The sequence below is a fragment of the Hyperoodon ampullatus genome (genome assembly GCF_949752795.1).
Source record: "Hyperoodon ampullatus genome assembly, chromosome: 16".
NCBI lineage: Eukaryota > Metazoa > Chordata > Mammalia > Artiodactyla > Ziphiidae > Hyperoodon > Hyperoodon ampullatus.
The window spans coordinates 25,820,886-25,839,709 of record NC_136929.1 but is presented as its reverse complement, the minus strand read 5'-3'; the positions used below and the strand labels follow the sequence as shown (position 1 = coordinate 25,839,709).

The window sequence follows — 18,824 nt, the reverse complement described above, 5'->3', positions numbered from 1 at the left end:
CAGTAAGACTTTTCATTTACCTGAGGAAGTTCTGAACTGGCACTCTGGGCTTCTACTGGTTCAACAGTACTTGAAGGTACCGGACCCAACCGCTCTTTGACTGACTGCTTCACAACAGGCAAAATGGGCTGCTGGACTAAAGGCTGCATTACCTCAGAACAAGAAAAACATGTTAAACAAGTTGATTAGTTCATGAGCATGGAAGGTAACCTTTGTTATTTTGTTACTAAGTTGCCCATGCAGAGAAAGTTTTAAAAATGCAGCTTATTATCAAAACCTAACCACCTCGCAAATTCCTTCATGCATGTATATAGATGCATAAAATATTTATAGAGGAAAAAATCAAAATCTAACCTTCACTATCTTCTGTCTCTTTTTTTAATTAACAGAAGAAAGATAAACAGAAAAACAAACTGCTGTAGTACACCTCTGCAAACAGTTAAACTTTACATATTCATTGACTCACTGATTGAAAGAGAGAAAAAGAGGGAAGGAAGGATTTCCAATATGAACCCACAGTCTGAGTTTCTAGAATACACACAGCTACCATGTACTGGAGTATCTCCCACGTACCAGGGATTGTTCTATATGCTTTACACATATCATCTTATAATTATCTAAACTAGGGATTAATGTCATAATAAAATGAGAGAACAGGTTAGAGAAGTTGCTTTTAAAAAACACTGTGCCAGGGCTTCCCTGGTGGCGCAGTGGTTGAGGGTCCGCCTGCCGATGCAGGGGACATGGGTTCGTGCCCCTGTCCAGGAAGAGCCCACATGCCGTGGAGCGGCTGGGCCCGTGAGCCATGGCCGCTGGGCCTGCACGTCCGGAGCCTGTGCTCCGCGACGGGAGGGGCCGCGACAGTGAGAGGCCCGCGTACCGCAAAAAAAAAAAAAAAAAAAAAACACTGTGCCAAGAGCGTTCCAAGGAGAGCATTTAATTTCACACAAATTTCTCTCTTACTTTTGGAGAAGTAGTTTGTAACTGCTGGGTGCTTCCTTCTCTGTGCCAATAAACCTTAATAAAGCGATTATTTAGCACTGCTTCTGTACTTGATATTGCTTTCTTTGCTTCTTCATATGTTGCAAATTGGATAAGGGCACCTTCAGGATCACCATTATAGGCAACCTAGGATTTAAAATATTAAGCACAGTGAATCTGCAAATGAATCTATTGCTTCATACAGTAAAATTCCCCAAGAAATGAAATACTGGTCCTCCAAGTAAGAGTATATCTTTACACTTCCTCATATCTAGATTATTACCGTAGCCTACTTTCACTCCAGAAGAAATGGTAACTGAGGGACCGTTCAGAGTGGAATCAGAGCCTCCTCTATATAACACTTAGTAGAGAATGCTCACTGCACAAATGTTAAATACAAGCATTAGAATGTTTCACTTTCTACCCCCAATATTAAGGCTATTAAGGCTATGAGAAATAATCCTTATGTCACTGAGTGACATGACTTAGATCCCCAGAGTCAGAAAAAGGCAGTAAACTACTTTGAAAGGAGTGATCTCTAATTGAAAATCACAGAAAAATCCATCTGTAAAATTTTCCGAATTGGTAACTCTCACAAAAATATTTCCAAGAGCATAAGAAAATTGAAGGCGGGCAGGGGGAGTAAGATCTAAAAAACAATAGCAACAATCACATTTTACACATAAGGAAACTAAGATTCAAAGAGTACGTGATTCTGTAGATCCATACAACGAGTAAGTAGTAGATCCAGGGCTTTTTAGTGTTCAATTTCCTGTTCTTTCAGTAATACCAGTACTTTCCAAAGTGTGTTATATAAACTACTGGTGATGCAAAGCAATACAAAATAGGGATTAAGCACACAGACCCTGAATCAAGCAACCTCGCTCCAGATAACAATACCCACTCAGTAGTTGTTAAGAATTAAATAGTAATTCATGTAAAACAGAGCGTGGGGTTGGGGGGAGTTCTATTAGGATAAAGCTAAAGGGTTTCTTTAAACTAACTTTCAAATATATGTATTTTATAAATAATAATGCAGGTAGTATACAGATACAGCAATAGGGCCTGCACAGAGATAAGATACCAATCTCACCAGTAACTGAGGAAATACAAGTTGAAACAATAGTGAGATACCATGTTTTAACCCTCAGCTTTACACTTCTTTAAATTTAATATTACTAATGTAGTTAACTGTGTAAGGAAAAGAACTTTTTAAAGTCTAGATCTAAACGTGGTAGATATATCGAATTGCCATAAAAAGATATTTAGAGATATTCAAGATACAGTAAATAACTACAGGGTAATATGTATACTGGGGACCCACATACCTTTAAATATGTACACATTTTCAAGTTTGCATACTGATTTATAGGTAGATACATACTCACAGAAATACAAAACAAAAAATCCAAAATAACACATGGTAACTTGTTACCAATAATGTAATAACATTATGGGTATATATGAGGAGAATAGAAGAGACAGCTGAACACATTTTCTTTAAATTCTATATAAATCTCTACTGCCCCACCCTTTTTGTTGAACTTTCTTTTCATTTTAGGGATTGACTGACTGACATTGATTTGGCTGCGTTGGGTTTTCATTGCTGCCTGAGGGCTTTCTCTAGCTACGGCGAGCGGGGGCTACTCTTCGTGGCGGTGCGCAGGCTTCTCATTGCGGTGGCTTCTCTTGTTGTGGAGCACGGGCTCTAGGCACGCGGGCTCAGTAGTTGCGGCTCGTGGGCTCTAGAGCGCAGGCTCGGTAGCTGTGGCACACGGGCTTAGTTGCTCCGCGGCATGTGGGATCTTCCTGGACCAGGGATCAAACCCGTGTCCCCTGCATTGGCAGGTGGATTCTTAACCACTGCACCACCAGGGAAGTCCCTCATCTATTACTTTTATAATATTATTTTTTAAATGGAAAGAAAACAAAATTTTCCAAAATATCAACTTAAGCTGTACTCTCTAACATTTATTCTTATTTTTATCCGATTATGGGAAATAATTTAGTTCAAAAGAATGCTGCACAAACTGGAGAAGAAGCCCAACATTATTTGAACTTTCAACATATTACATAATGTAAACTCAATACTAAATAACCTCACAAGTAACATATACCTAAGCCAAGGTCTAATTTTAGGTGAAATCAAATACAAATTACACTGATATTTATCTGAACAGATGTTCAAAAGTGGAAGAGAAAAAAGTAAATGTTTAAACTGATTATGGATTACCTGGTATTTGGGCCCCCAAAGTATCTATTAAATGTGTACCACCATAGCGGCAGCAAAAATAAATCTGACTGAAGCATTCTGCTATCGTGAAACTAAGGAAATGAAAACTACTCTAAGATTAGATTTACCACTGTGGTTATTTAACTTTGCTGTAATTTTATGATAATCTCTATTAGGTAAAAAGTGTATAATAAGATCAATCAAGTCTCCTGCCTTTTGAAAGTAAATAGGTTATTCAAAATCACACATTTTCCTAAAATAAAAAGTTTCACTTCATATCCAATTTTCTAAACTTAGAATATTACCAAAGTTTCCATAATATTTTCTTATAAAACTATTTTTCTTACTACATTAAGAGTCCCTCTCTAGATAATTAAGCAGAGACAACAGAATCACTTCAAAGCTCTTACCTGTAAGTTAACCAAGGTTCCAAATCGACTAAAATGCTCATTAAGTTTGCTGATATTATTTAATTCTGGAGGAACTTTTCTAAGTTCAAGTTTGGTATTTTCATTTCCAAACTGAACCTTTTTCTGGAAGCCTGGGCTGTTTGTTCTATTAAAATTTGGTCTGTAACAAAAATCAAGTTAATTAATACATTCATTTATAAATCCTGATCCCTACAAGTACAAAGGAATAAAGTTTTGCAACTTAAGTTCAATTTTTTTTTCAAAATTGGAATTGCTAGTTGATAAAGGGAATTTATTTTTTTTCCTCAAAAAATGAAGTTCCCAAATGAGTAGTGTTCATTATCTTTCATGGAAGCCAAGTGAGAAGGGCTCTTCCATATCATTTGTTCCTTTCCACTTCTATTCCACTCCTACTTAAAGTTCTTAGCACGAAAGGTCTTAGCACCCTCTTTCAGTCAATTTGCCTATATAACCTTTGCCGTTTCTGCAAAGGCTAACTTACTGAAATATTTCCTACTTCAAAACATTGATTAAAAGCAAGGAATGACTGTCTCGACCTCCTTCCAATTAAAAAAAAAAAGTCAGAATTGTAGACCATACGTTTGACACTTGAAGAAAGGGGGTCAAAACTGTGGCCCAGGGAGGTTACATTGCTTGCCCTAAATCACAGAATTAAAGGCAGAGACAGAACTAGAAATTATCTATTATTAAACATATGTTAAAGCTCTAAAAGTGTGATCCCAGTCTTTCCTCAAACATGCAAATTTGTAAACGAATCATCAAACACACAGCCTCCCCTACCCCCACAAAGGCTGCTTTCTAACTCCTAACAGGAACTGCCCACATGTAAAGCCTCCTCTCATACCTAACCCTTCCTTCCTTCCCTAAGAGTAGGCTCATGACTATCCTCTAAACAGCTAGTATTCAACAACATTGCTAAGTTAAGGGGTGGGTTGTTGTTTTTTTTGTGAAGGTAGGGGGAGGTACAAATAGGAAAAATTATGTGCTCAACCACCACACCATTTCTATAAGAAAGCACCTTCCAAGTACCAGACAGCTAACTTACATATTTTTAGAAAACAAATACTATACACTTTGGTTGGGGACTGCCTACAGAATAAATTTTATTTTGAAAGAGACCACTATACTGTCACAATAATACTGCAACGATCCTAAAGATCACTGCATAATAAAATTCCTCAATTTCCCCTGCCAGCTTACTTATCAAACCAAGTCTTCTTTGTAGGAACTCCAGGCTCCCCAGAACCAATGGTTCTTTTCCTTGACTCTGAATCCACTACTATCCTCATACTGCTTTTATTAGGAGGCTTTTCTGTTCGAAACAAAAGAAAAGAAAGCATAGATTAATATTTTCTGTTAATCGTAGCCACCTACTTAAATCTGCATTAAAAACAAAGTTCTGGATTTTTGTCCAAATATACATTTTAGAATAGAAATATATGTACATCTAAATATAGTCATCTAAGGGATTTTAACTTATTTTGAATTCCTTTCACACTTAACTGAAGAATAATCAGTAATTCTCATATGTCAAATTAATAATAAATAAATCATCTTGGGGCTGAGTTTACAGTTTTGAAATTAAATGCACAATCTACAAGATTTAAAATTTAACACTAGTCTAGTAACCTTAAGACTCAATAACTTGGAGTTGTGACTGAAATGGGTTGCTTATTTAAACATCAGCATATTAACATAATAAAATCATGTTGAATTTAAAAAGGTAAAGATTCAACATTGAAATGCAGTGCAAAAGAGCTGTAAATATGTGCTACTTTCAACATTTAACATACACTTAGATGGAGTTTGACTAACACAAAACTACATTTAACCTGTTATTCCCAAATGACACCAAAGTTTAAAACATGCTAACCTTAGTCCACACGGAAAAAATATATTTTAAAATTCCTTCCTTAAAAGATGGATAAATTGGTTATGTAACTCCTATTCTGAGTATTTCTAAACATATAACTAACCAAAAGAATTTAGGATCTGTTTCAGCACAATCTCTCTCATGGCTACCACTATAATCTCCATGCAGGAGATCCTCCTACCAAATCTGTTCTTCCTCTCAATGAATGATATTATCATCTGCCCAGTTATCCAAAACAGAAACCTGGTGTCTTTCATTTCACCTTCTCCATTACCCCCATTCTAAGTCCCCAAATTCAATAAGTTAAAGGTGTTGTCAACTCTTTCCACTAAACTTAAATCTCTTACTTCCCACTGTTACTACCCTAGTCTAGCTACTTATCATCTCTTTTCTAGAATTTTTCAAACGCCTTTAATTGGCCTCCTATCTCCCCGCCCCCATATCCCTTACTCCCTCTGTTCCTAATCAAAAAGATCTTCCAGTTTCACAAAAGTAGCACAGGATATATGTGCTTTATCGACCCCCTTTTTCTGGCTAACTCTGACTTATCCCACATCTCTACAGCAGATCGGGTGGAAACATCCAGTATCTGGCATTGCTGGCATTCACAGTGCAAGTTGTAGTTTCTTTGCCGAGTGGTATCTTCCCAGGACCAGTTCTGCAACAGAATTTCTGGCCTTATTCCTGCCTCCCAAACATGTTCACTAGCCCTTTTAAAGAGTCTTTGAGCTATCCAATATTCTTTTGTACTTTAATATGTTCTTTATCTGAAGGTTCACCAAGAAAGGCAGTGATGTGTTTGCTCCAACTCATCTGTATTCTCTCACTCATATTCTCTTTCACTGTTATTTATTTAAAAGAAGGAGCGCTAAACACACAGAAGCAAGTTCCTCTTGATATACAATTAGTAAATGTGTCTATTAGTTGTATTTACTGTGTTTTCCCGATACCTTTTTAATAAATTGTTTTTCTGCTTAATGTTTTCAGCACTGGTTTTGTTGATGGCAAATGAAAAACCACTTAGCCCTTCTTCCTACCTATCTATATCCAGTCAAGGGAGTGTCTATCAAGTTCTCCACTGCCTTAGAAATCTAGAAAGTACAATGATCACTTTCTTGATTCCAGGCATCAAAAGGCCTAAAGTTTTTTCATTTGTTTAGCAACAATAATTTCCTATGAAGTTGAAAGTATGAAGCATAAAAATATAGTTATCACATAATAGTCTGTGACAAACATAAATGAGGCCATCTATAGGCTATTAGAAATGTATAATAATTATATAATGAACAATATTATAAACTTTTAATTATGTATATGTCACAATCCAGGCCAGTGAATTTCAAAACAAATGGGCAATAGATGAGAACATTTTGAGGGGAGGAGGACTGAAAAAAGATAAGGCAACAGAAATATAGGTAATCCTCAATTTAAATGGTTTGCTAAATCAGTTGTCTGGTACATAAAAACAATGTTATTAATGGAAAATATATTCCTCAACCAGCTTACAGAAATAGTACATGATGTATCTAAAGAACTTTAAAAAGTACTAAAATAATCATTATGTATAATGACTCTGTAAGAAAAGGCATTCAAATTTCTAAGTAGGCAAACCAGACATTTATATCTCAATAGAGCCATTTCCTATAACTTGTAACTACATGCATGTGGAGCTGAAATTCCCATAATTCCAACTTCTATATGGTAAGATTTATGTGCAAGGGGTTTGATCCTTCTGTCTTCTCTCAATCACCAGCAAAAAACTGTCCTAGATTTGCGATGGGTCTAATAAATGTTGATCTATAGTGGCATACATTTATGCCACTCCAAAGCAGCAAGGTAAGAAAGAGAGGATTTGATGTCAGAGGTTCCAGTAAGAGCAAGGAATACTGGTATAATGAAAAGAAAATGAGTGCTAAGTAGTGACCCAAAGAAGGAAGGGGTTTTCTCTGAACTAGTCAGGTAGGAGACACTCAAGGGATGAGTAAATACCATGAACAGCCATAATCTTAAGTGCCTACTTTTCAATTACAAACAATCTTATTTCCCTTACATAAAAATTGTTAAGAAACCTTTTTTCTATTGCTGTTATTAATGAAAGTCATTAGAATGCCTCAAGGAGACTTTAAAAGATGGGGGAAAGGGACATCCACATGAAATGTTGTCCTGTGATCTCACAGGATATAAATTAAAATGTTCCTCAGTCCTCCACCACAGAAAGTTCTCTGAACACTCAAAGTAGATGCTCAGAATCTGACAGTTTCTAATGAACAAACAAAAAAAGTGCAAAGTGTAAGTAAACACAAGTTTACTAAACCACATTAGGTACAGACTGTTACTTATTTAAACAAGTTGGACTTTTATTCACAACTGACAATGCATGACTCTTTTTTTTTTTTTTTTGTACTAGAAATAAAAGATGGCAAGGAAAGATTGGAAAGAAAATGGGATTTAAAAGTTAGTTGAAGTAGTTAGGAAAAAAGATATATTTTTACTGGCCTGTATAATATTTTCTATAATGTCTGACAACATTGCTCCATCTTTCAAATCAATGTGAACTCTCCCTCCTCTGAACCTTTGTATTAGTTTGCACCTCTGTATAGCACTTTTCCTGCCCTGGCTTATGGACCAGTCTAAATTCTATCTTCTTCTCCCATTTAGAAATTATACCAAAAAGTCTGTCTCCTCTAAGAAAATTTTAAAAGCTAACAAGTCACTTTCTAAAATATAATTCTTTTTGCTTAAAATATTATAAGCAAACCAGTATCAAATTCTAACATGTCAAAAGCAAACAAAAATAAAATATGTATCAAGCATTAAATTTGTACAGCTAATTTCATGGTCTAAACTACAAAAGAATTTATCTTTAGGAATTAAAGCATTATTCTTAAGGAGTTTAAATGAACCAATTAAGACTACAAATGATAGCATATACCCCCAAAAAGCTAGAAAATAAGGACTTTGGGGAAATTCCTTTCCCCTTGGATGACAGAATAAAATGTCACCAACACCACAGATAGGGTACCACACATTACCTTTTCTCTCATGTGAGACCAAAGGATCCAAGGTACAAACATAATCATCATCCCTTACTCAACCCCAATAAACACAGGACCGACTGTTCTTTTTAAATGCTTTGCCACTCTTGATATTATGAAAATGATAAGAAGAAAAGATTCATCATAGTACCTCTGGGTGGCAAATCCATATCCCCTGATGTTAGTCCTATCAAGTTAGGCCTTTGCGCATGCACTCTGTGTCGATACATTGGTCTGGAAGTGTTTGTTATGCTTGGGGCTTCAGGATTGTAGCCATCTGTGTCATATGTATCTGGTAATACAAAAACTGCAATTAAAAAACAATTATAAAACTCCTCTTGGTAATTTTTTATATTGATAATAGAAAAAGTCAACTACGTAACATATTACTAATTCATAACTAACATGTATATGTATTTTTAAAAATAGTCTTATAAAAATTAAATGTTATTAAAAACTTAGTTTTTTAAAAAGTGTAACTGAGAACTTATATTTAATGTGCATTCACCATGTCTACATTTTATTCCATATAATTTTAGTAAGAAAAATAGACTTGATAGAGCAATTCACTCTCTAGACATTTTTAAATTCCTCACCTAAAACTCTTCTCTAAAGTATATTACATTATTAACACAGAGAGGGCCAAAACTGCACCTGCAGTAAAAAGAGAGGGTGGAGCAGGAGGAGGCTGGTGATGGATGCCAGTTGTTACCACAGTAGGAACAGAGCTGGTCGCAGAGTTTGGGGGAGCATCCATGCCAGATGGTTGCAAAGGAGGAAGTGGAGGTGGTGGTCCTGTCAAAACCAAAGAATAAGAAATATCATCTGAAAGCAAACAAATAAAATAAGTTATTGTATATCCAAACGTGATATTCTCCTTTAGCAAGTTATAATATCTACAAACACCAAGCTCTTACAACTATATGAGTTTTTCAGGGTAAAATATTCATTTAATGTATTCCAAAACAGGTTTGTCTTAAGCTATAAAGGACTACAGACAGCTGGGATTCATCAGTAACATACATAATTCAGGGCCACCCTAAACCACAGTAAACAGTATATTCCAGATGGGAGCATCTTACTCTTAGTTTCTAGCAGGCATCTACAGGATTACTTTAGATACTTTTAACAAAATCAAGCATCAAACTATCAACTTTTATAAAAGACTATGAATGGACAGATAATAAGTATAGGCAAACATATTTACTTACCTGTGACAGGTGGTAGACTGGGTGGTAATGGGCCTGGCGGTGGCACTGGGGGTCTCAGATTCACAGGTGGGGGTGTAAGAATTGGTGGTGGTGGAGGGAGTCCAGGAGGAGGTGGTCCTTCAACAACAGGAGGCTGTGCTGGGAAAGGCAGCATACCAGGAAGATTGACATCTTCTACAACTACCGGGTCACTTCCATGATCAAAAGGGCACATGTCTCCTCTCATACAGAAACCCTTTTCTGTGAGGAAGAACAATTAGAAAGAAATATGAAAAGTGCTGGACGTATACATTTTCTCTAAGTTAACAAAAGTGGAGATATTTAAAAATAGGAATATTTTTAATGCTGGGCAAGTATAAGTAACCATATCACAAGAGCTACCTACTCATTTCCAGTAATATAAAATATATATTAAGTGAAAATATAGCTAACATACCCACTAAAAAATATATTACCAAATTAAAATGAGTATACCCAGCTAGCAACAAGATACAGCTTTAATACAGTTTACAAAACTTTTACAGTAAAATCTTAAAGAGTCTTCAATTCATTTATAAAATGCTTACATAGGTGATATTCACATTTCTAGGTTTTACTTACATGCTAATAACCACTGACTTCTAAAGAAGTAAGTTTTGTCAAGAATGTTTCAGTAGCCAATTCCCTGGTAGGTAACTCAGTAGATATTACTCTTGTTTGGCAAATTCCAAAAATATGTTAAGACTTGGTGCATATAAACACTACCTTTAAATTGATATTCAATAGTCAGTGGTGACTAATAAAGACTTCAGTAATATACTGAGGAATTCATGAAGTGCTTAAAACTAATTTCCCACTATTTCCAATAGGTTAAGTCTTTGAGTAACTGTGTATAACCTAACCTTACAGAAGTTACTCAGCTGGAAATATTAATTCGATACCTCATGAAATAGTTGACAGGCTTACCATCATAGTCTCTACACCGTTTCTTTGGCATTGGTGGTCTTACATACGAGTTATGGTCCACTTGGTCTTCATGAAATTCAGACCAACTTTCGGTAGTATTATTACCATGATGAGTAGGAGCAATTACTGTAATAGTGCTGCTCAAAGTAGGTACAGGGTAGTGGCCAGATGAAATATTAGGTACCGAAGAGACTGGAGTATAATTGTTTTCTAATGCATCTGCTCTATCCAGGTCATATTTAGGTTTTACCAGATCCCTTTCTGCAACAAAATATAAATGACTTATAAAAATACACTCTATTAAAAAAAAAAAAAAACACACACATGTCCCCAAGCTAAGAAATAGATACTGGGTTTGCCAAAAAGTTCGTTTGGGTTTTTCCATAAGACGTTATGGAAAAACCCAAACGAACTTTTTGGCCAACCCAATATTTTTGCTAAACATAGAGAAAAAGTTCAAATTTTACACAATCCTCCTTTTAAAAACTATTCAATGTATATACAATGTTCCAAGATAAGCTATTTCTTTTCAATATGACCTAAACTAAAAAAGCACACATAAACTTGCTGTACTTAATGAGATTTTTCTTTTCAGTTTTAGTTATAGCAGAGAATTTTTAAATTTTCTTCATTGCAATCGTAGCATGCGTAACTTTAGCCAACAAAACAATATATACAATATAAGTATGGTTATTTTTTCTGTGATGAACATTTAGTTGTCCTCCATTCAAAGGTCCTAGCATGGCTTTATACAATGAACACTATTTGTTGAAGATGAGAATGGATGTGTAAAGAGAAAGAAAAAGGAGCACATAATAAACACAAAGAACTTAACTGGGCTAAGAAAAGAAAATTTACCAAGGAAAGAGAAAAGACATTAAGGATATCAGTTAAGTGAAGCAATGTGCACAAAGGCCTAATACACCTAGATCACGGGGGCGGGGGGGAAACTAAGAGTAACAGAGAAATACAGGGCTTATACAAAAGCCATAAACATTATTTCCTAAAGACTAAAAGTAACTATACAATAAAGGTCACAAGGGTAGTAAAAATCTAAGTTGAGTAAAGGTGTTTTACTCTTAAGGTGTTTAGTTGTTTTACTGCCTGCAATATATCCCTTTCAATAATACACATTGAAAGAAAAATATGCATGTTGGAAATGAGACGCTCTTGTAAACTCACACATCTGAAATGAAAAATTTTAACTGTTTTCCTAGTTTTGAGGTCTAACTGATATATGATAAACTGAACATACTTAAAATGTACAATTTAATGAATTTTGATCTATGTATACACCTGTGAAACCAAACATCACAATCAAAATAAGGTATATACTGTACATACTCATCACCCCCCAAAAGTATCCTTGTTCCCTTTTATGATCCATTCCTCCTTTACTTTATCCCAGGCAACCACTAAGTTGTTTTCTGTCATCATAGATTAGTCTGCAGTTTCTAAAATTCTATGTCTCTATGTCTCTCTCTCTCTCTCTCTCTCTCACACACACACACACTTTTTTGTGTGGCTTCTTTCAATCAGCATAATTATTTTGAGATTCATGCATTTTCCTGCATGTATCAATAGTTCTTTCCTTTTTATCCATTCTATGGATATACCATAATTTGTTCGTCCATTCACCTGTTGATGGACGTTTGGATTGCTTCTAGCTTTTGGCTATAACAAATGAAGTTGCCATGATCATCTGTATATGTCTTTGTGTGGAAATACACTTTCATTTCTTTTAAGTAAACACCTAGGAGTGGAATGACTGACTGGATCATTTGGTAGGTATAGGCTTAACATTTTTAAGATACTGTTCAAGTGTCTTCCAAAGACACTTATCTCCATCCTCACCAACACTGGGTAGAGCAAGTCTTTTTAATTTCAATCATTCTGATGGGTGTACAGTGGTAATTCATTGTGGCTTTAATTTGTATAAAATAAAAATTTTTTAAGAAAGTATTCACTTAGACACACAAAATACATCAAAATAGAAAAAATAAAGATAACACTGACAAAATTAAAACAATTTTTAAAACCCTCAAATACAGAAATTTTTTCACAATGAAAGTGCCGACCAAAATATACATATATGTGGATTATTTACCCCTGCTTCGGGTCCTGCTTCTGCTTCTAGTCCTGCTTCTATCTCTATCCCTGTCACGAAGCCTCTCTTTACTCCAACTTCGACTCCGACTCCTGCTGTAACTGCGACTTCGCCCTCGCCTTCTATTGTACCGGTCTCTGTATGAATCTCTTCGAGGAGGGTTTCGATCATAATCTCTTTTGCGAGAACGATCATCTTTTTTCCTCTCATCACGACTTCTAAAGAAATATATGATCACTTATATGAAAATATGTAAGTGGATACAGGAAAAACTCCAATTAAATGCAAAAGTTCTATTTTATTCTTGTACCATCATGATTCTTTATCCCACCATCAAAATACAAACACAGGAAACTCAAAAAACTGAAAAACTGAACATGATCTGCTAAAGTACTCTAAAACCCCTGCTAAGGAAAAAGAAAACTCTTTTGAAGTCTTCATTTTATACACAAATGCATCTATACATTAAGGGATATGTACATATGTCCTATAGTATATATTGTCTTGTACACAGTCTCGTACTTATAGGCATATACTACGTGCAATGCACTCTAAATGCTTTTGAAGCCTTAATGGGAAAAATAATGTATTTACTCTAAAGGGAAACTTTGGGCAAAAAAGGTCTCACATTAAGACTTCACTGGAATTTGCAGTTAGGAATAAAAATAATAACAATAACCAACATATGCTGAGCACTGTTCTAAATCTCACTTCCAGGACCAACAAATCTCACCTAGATATTCTTGGTAGAAAAGGATGGAGTTAACACTTTCCTAGACCAATAAAAGAGTAGATATTACTTACCCCTATGTAAAAGAAAATCAAATCTAAATATTCAATAAAATAAAAGCAATGTCTAAACATTGAACATGGTTCAAAGAATCAATCACCTATTTTCTCTGTATCGGGAGCTTGACTGAGGAGGACTGTGATTTAGCCTTCTAGAAAACTTCTTCTCTCGCTCTTCCTCTTTTGTGACCTGATATACAAAGAAAAATGTGTGCAAGTTTAACAACAGTTATTCCTTGCCATGTTACTGTTTCAATGACTTAACTGATATTAAAATATGAGCAATAGGGTCTTCTTGTGAAAGCGTTAAACAAAATAAATTTGTCTTCTGGGTACAATCATTTAATTTAACAATAAAAGACAGGCTTGCTGAAAGTTAAAGTGAATGGTAAAGAAATTCATAAATGCTTATCTTAGATAACAGCAGCAAGAAAAACATTTTAAGCAAGTGTCCTCATTTTACACATCATTAATGGAAAGCCAATTTTATTCCTTCTTTCAAAAGTCCATTCAAGGTTTGGTTTCATGGATTTGATCTGGCACCAAACACATTAGGGACTAAAGGAGAATGCATTAGAACTAACCAAGTCATAAAAAAGAAAACATTTGAGAAAACAATACCCGTGAAAATAAACAAACAAGTGAAAACAGTTCTCTAGTTTCTCACAGCAGTATGACAGCTATATATTCCTCTTTCCTACAATTCATATTATATAATTAATGCAGCCTTGAAAAACATTCCCTTGATCAGTGCTACTTTCTCTGGACCAGTTTTCCATGCTGCCCAAAAAACTAGTTCCACAGGACATTAAGAGGTGTTATTAGAGAAAAAAGGATTCAGAGGATAAACAAATTGAGAAAATATTGAACATGAGCTTCTGTAAATATGATAGGGCTCAAGATTTTGCATGTTTAATAAAAATCCTAAGATATTCTGATGCACGTAGTCTACAGATAGCATAAATATGTCCCAGTTTATGCCAGCTGTTTCAGCATTCCTTTGGGTAAAAGCCTCTCACTGTCAAGTGTCTCACACTGGATGATAAATTAAATGGAAATCCTATCAACAGACCAAACTCTGAGAAACAGTACTTAAAAGCCTTCTTTTAACAGTTTCCCTTTTTTTTCTTTCTTGTAAGTACTTTTTTTGTTCTACTCTTCCTACCCATTTCAACCTTCCCCCCTGCAAAAACAAAACAGAACAAAAAACCCTCCTGATGCACTTTTTCCCTTCAGTTTGCTTCCATGCACCCTTGTAAGTAAGTTAGGTTGACAGACTGTCACATTCCATGGTACCTGCCCAACTGCGAACTTTCACAACACCCACAGCATTTAAAATCCAGACTGCCATCTGACATTTCGGTTCTGAAAGATGAGGGATAAATATCCTTCACAACTGCTCAAGACAACTGTGGTGAAATATTATTATATCAACAGATGTAAGACTAAGGCTTACTGCCTCTCAAACAAAGAGCCCATGATTTACTCAAGATTTCCAAGAATTAAAATATAATTTGCAATTATCTGGAAAAAATTCTGGAACCAACCCAGACTTCCATCAATGGGTAAAATTTAAATAAATTACTGTATATCTCTATGTTGCATAAGCAGTTGCCAAGACAATATCCACCATGCCATTCTTCCTTACTAACAGACCCCCTATACCGTTAGGTACAAAACATGCAGTCATAAAATTATTTCTGGTCTTCCTCTGAAGACAGAAGTGATGGGGGTGTCTTATGTATATGTGCGTGTAACTATATATATATATATATATATATATATATATATATATATATATATATATATACATGTGTGTAAATATGTTCAGATATAGAGACAAAAATACATTTGAGAATTATATAATACATATGTAAATACATGTGTAAATTACAATACATATCATACATACATAAATATTATATAACACATATATAAACATAACGAACATATATTACTTATATAATCTGGAAAAAAAAACAAAGTATCAGGTGAAAAAAAACCAAAGGCCACAACCACACCCACCACACAACAATGTCTCAACAATAACAGCAACTATCATTTACTGAGAACCTACTTTATGCCACATACTCTGCCAAGTGCTTCACAGACCTTATTTTACTATTCCTCACAACAGCCCTATAATATTTCCATTTCACAGCTGAGTAAACTAAGGGTTGGAAAAGTAGTAATTTCAAGGTCACAAAACGGTGGTAAATGTTTTTTTAAATTTATTTATTTTATTTATTTTTATTTTTGGCTGCATTGAGTCTTTGTTGCTGTGCACAGGCTTTTCTCTAGTTGCGGCAAGCAGGGGCTACTCTTTGTTGCAGTGCGCAGGCTTCTCATTGGGTGGCTTCTCTTCTTGCAAAGCACGGACTCTAGGCGCGCGGGCTTCAGCAGTTGTGGCACTCAGGCTCAGCAGTTGTGGCTCGTGGGCTCCAGAGCGCAGGCTCAGTAGTTGTGGTGCACAGGCTTCATTGCTCCGCGGCATGTGGGATCCTCCCGGACCAGGGCTTGAACCCATGTCCCCTGAATTGGCAGGCGGACTCTCAACCACTGCGCCACCAGGGAAGCCCCAAACAGTGGCAAAATTTTAACCAAGATTTGTTTAACCTAAAACTAGGCTAACCATGGATATATTATATTAATAGCTTAATTGTCAACGATTATTTTTGGTAAAATTACAATCTAAATAAACATCAAACTGAGGAAATTTGAATTATTATATGATTATTAAACAAGAGTGGTAATCTTGTATGAAAGGTAAACACCTCTTCAAGTATGAAGTCATTTCCATTGCCCTGTGAAGGTCCTTTTATTTGACTACCTTAAAAATAGTCCCCTACAGGGCTTCCCTGGTGGCGCAGTGGTTAAGAATCCGCCTGCCAATGCAGGGGACACGGGTTGGAGCCCTGGTCTGGGAAGACCCCACATGCCGCAGAGCAACAAAGCCTGTGTACCGCAACTACTGAAGCCTGCGCGCCGCAACAAGAGAAGCCACTGCAATGAGAAGCCCGTGCACTGCAACGAAGAGCAGCCCCCGCTGACCACAACTAGAGAATGCCCGTATGCAACAAGGAAGACCCAACACAGCCAAAAATTAATAATAAATAAATAAATCTATTAAAAAAAAATAGTCCCCTACAAAATGCATGTAGGCAGAAGCAAACAGATCTACTGACAATCTAACTATTTTCACAGAACACAGATAATAAGAGTCCATACCTATAAGATGCTGTGCAGAAAAGAGTTAAAAGCACTCCTGAGACTGTTATCTTTAGAAAGACCTGCTGATAAGGTAAGCCCTTAGCTGGCATCTGCAAACAACAATTTCTGGAAGGTTCCCATCATTCCCTGATAACAAGAGCTCACTATGCCTAAACTGTCTGGATAAACAATATGGTCTATGTTGAACATCTGCTTTCCTCCTCAGAGTCTGGAATTTTGGTACCTACTAGGCTGAAGATGCCTATGTAACCAGCCCTAAATAAAAACCCTGGGCACTGTGTCTCTAATGAACATCCCTGGTTCACACATGTTGTCACTACTTGTTAAGTGCATCTTCTTTGACTCCACTGGAAGAAACCTCTGGAAATGTGTTCCTGTTTTTCCCCAGATTTTGCACCATACACTTTTTTCCCTTTGCTGATTTTGCTTTGTATCCCTTAACTGTAAGAAATCATAGCCATGAGTATGACTATATGCTCTGAGTTCTGTGAGTACTCCTAGTGAAATAATCAAACCTGGAGGTGGTCTTGAGGACTCCCAACACAGATAAAAATAAATAAAACTAAAAAAACTCAGTTTAATTATTCCAAATATGTTTTTAAAGAACATGTAAAGTTTAACACAAATTCTTACCTCTTCTTTTTTTATATCTTTTTCTTGGTGCTGAAAAAATTCTACCTTTAAGCTTCCTGATGATGGCTGCTCTGGAGGAGGTAGATAACTCTTTGTATTCACAGCATCAAAAAGTTTTTCCACAAATATCTGTGTCTCTAAAAATAAAACCAAAACCAGCATAGATTAAAAAACATTTGCTAAGATATTTATTCTCTAATTCTCCACATAAGTATGATGAAATATGCCTTGATTTTTATAAATCTAAAAATTATACTAAGACCAACAGCTTCCCAACCAGTGTGCTATGGCACAAGTCCCATGGTAATACTGATCCATTCAATTCTCAGGATGCTGAGGGCTAGAATGGCTAGAGCCTCTGGATCAGTCGCTCCCAGCCATCACTAGTCTCCATGTATCCTGTCTAGTGTGACAAACAGAAATATTATCAATACCTAGATGCTGGCAAGGTAAAAAAATTTGAGAAGCACTGTGCTAGACAACATCCAAAGTAGGTTCCTAAGCAGTACTATCTTTCAGTCATTTTCTTAATCTCTTAAGAAAAAAATAAGAGCATTCTTTAAGAATGAGCATATGGATGTTAATGAAAGAAAAGATTTCCATTATAAATAAGCTATGGATATAATCAGTAATAATACTATTTGTTCAACTTTGTTACAGTTAGAGTCTGTCTCTTACTGAACTCCTTTAACACTCTCTGAATCTTATTTTAAGTAACTTTTTAAAGTAGTATTTTTAAACCAAAGATCTTACCTTTTTGAAGAAATACATCCAGTTGATCAATACATAACGCCTTTAATTCTTTTTCACTTTTGTCTTTCTTTACCAAAGCGAGAACGTATTTTGCCAGGGCTGATGGATCTGCATCACAGCTGAAGAAAAAAGCAATGTTGAAGGAAATTTAATCATAAACAATTGCACATTCTACGAATTCCAGTTACAAACTAATAGCATGATAGTTAAATGAGTTAATATATGTAAAAAAGCATCTGGTTCATAGAAAGCAATGAAGAAATATAAGTTTCTCTCCCTTATCTTAATATGCTTTATATGGCATATGTAGTCATCATCAGTATTCTGCCAAATACACACTAATACATGTACTAAAGATTCAGTAGGCTCTATTATTAAAAAAAGAAGTTATAACAAATTATAAACAATACCAAAACATCAAAAACTAATAATTAGCGTGGTACCAATAAAAATACCAAGAGGTGGGCTTCCCTGGTGGTGCAGTGGTTGAGAGTCCGCCTGCCAATGCAGGGGACACGGGTTCGTGCCCCGGTCCGGGAGGATCCCAGATGCCGCGGAGCGGCTGGGCCCGTGAGCCATGGCCGCTGAGCCTGCGCGTCCGG

The 18,824-nt window shown here is 35.8% G+C and overlaps 1 protein-coding gene across 7 annotated transcripts in view; it reads right to left on the bottom strand.

Annotated features, from left to right (window-relative positions):
- The window catches only part of RBM26 (RNA binding motif protein 26), a 77,212-nt gene that overhangs the window by 32,689 nt on the left and 25,699 nt on the right, over positions 1 to 18,824 (bottom strand). For 2 of the 7 annotated variants that reach the window (XM_079721740.1, XM_079721741.1), the window contains exons 2-13: positions 18,223 to 18,341; positions 17,470 to 17,606; positions 13,707 to 13,795; positions 12,817 to 13,034; positions 10,710 to 10,970; positions 9,765 to 10,004; positions 9,208 to 9,378; positions 8,705 to 8,845; positions 4,846 to 4,957; positions 3,625 to 3,784; positions 964 to 1,128; positions 21 to 152 (exon numbers count right to left, since the gene is read on the bottom strand). In XM_079721740.1, coding sequence (XP_079577866.1) covers positions 21 to 152; positions 964 to 1,128; positions 3,625 to 3,784; positions 4,846 to 4,957; positions 8,705 to 8,845; positions 9,208 to 9,378; positions 9,765 to 10,004; positions 10,710 to 10,970; positions 12,817 to 13,034; positions 13,707 to 13,795; positions 17,470 to 17,606; positions 18,223 to 18,341 — 1,945 coding nt within the window. Of the gene's footprint in view, positions 1 to 20; positions 153 to 963; positions 1,129 to 3,624; positions 3,785 to 4,845; positions 4,958 to 8,704; positions 8,861 to 9,207; positions 9,379 to 9,764; positions 10,005 to 10,709; positions 10,971 to 12,816; positions 13,035 to 13,706; positions 13,796 to 17,469; positions 17,607 to 18,222; positions 18,342 to 18,824 lie in introns of all 7 variants that reach the window. The other 5 variants (XM_079721743.1, XM_079721745.1, XM_079721742.1 and 2 more) reach the window with 4 other exon arrangements.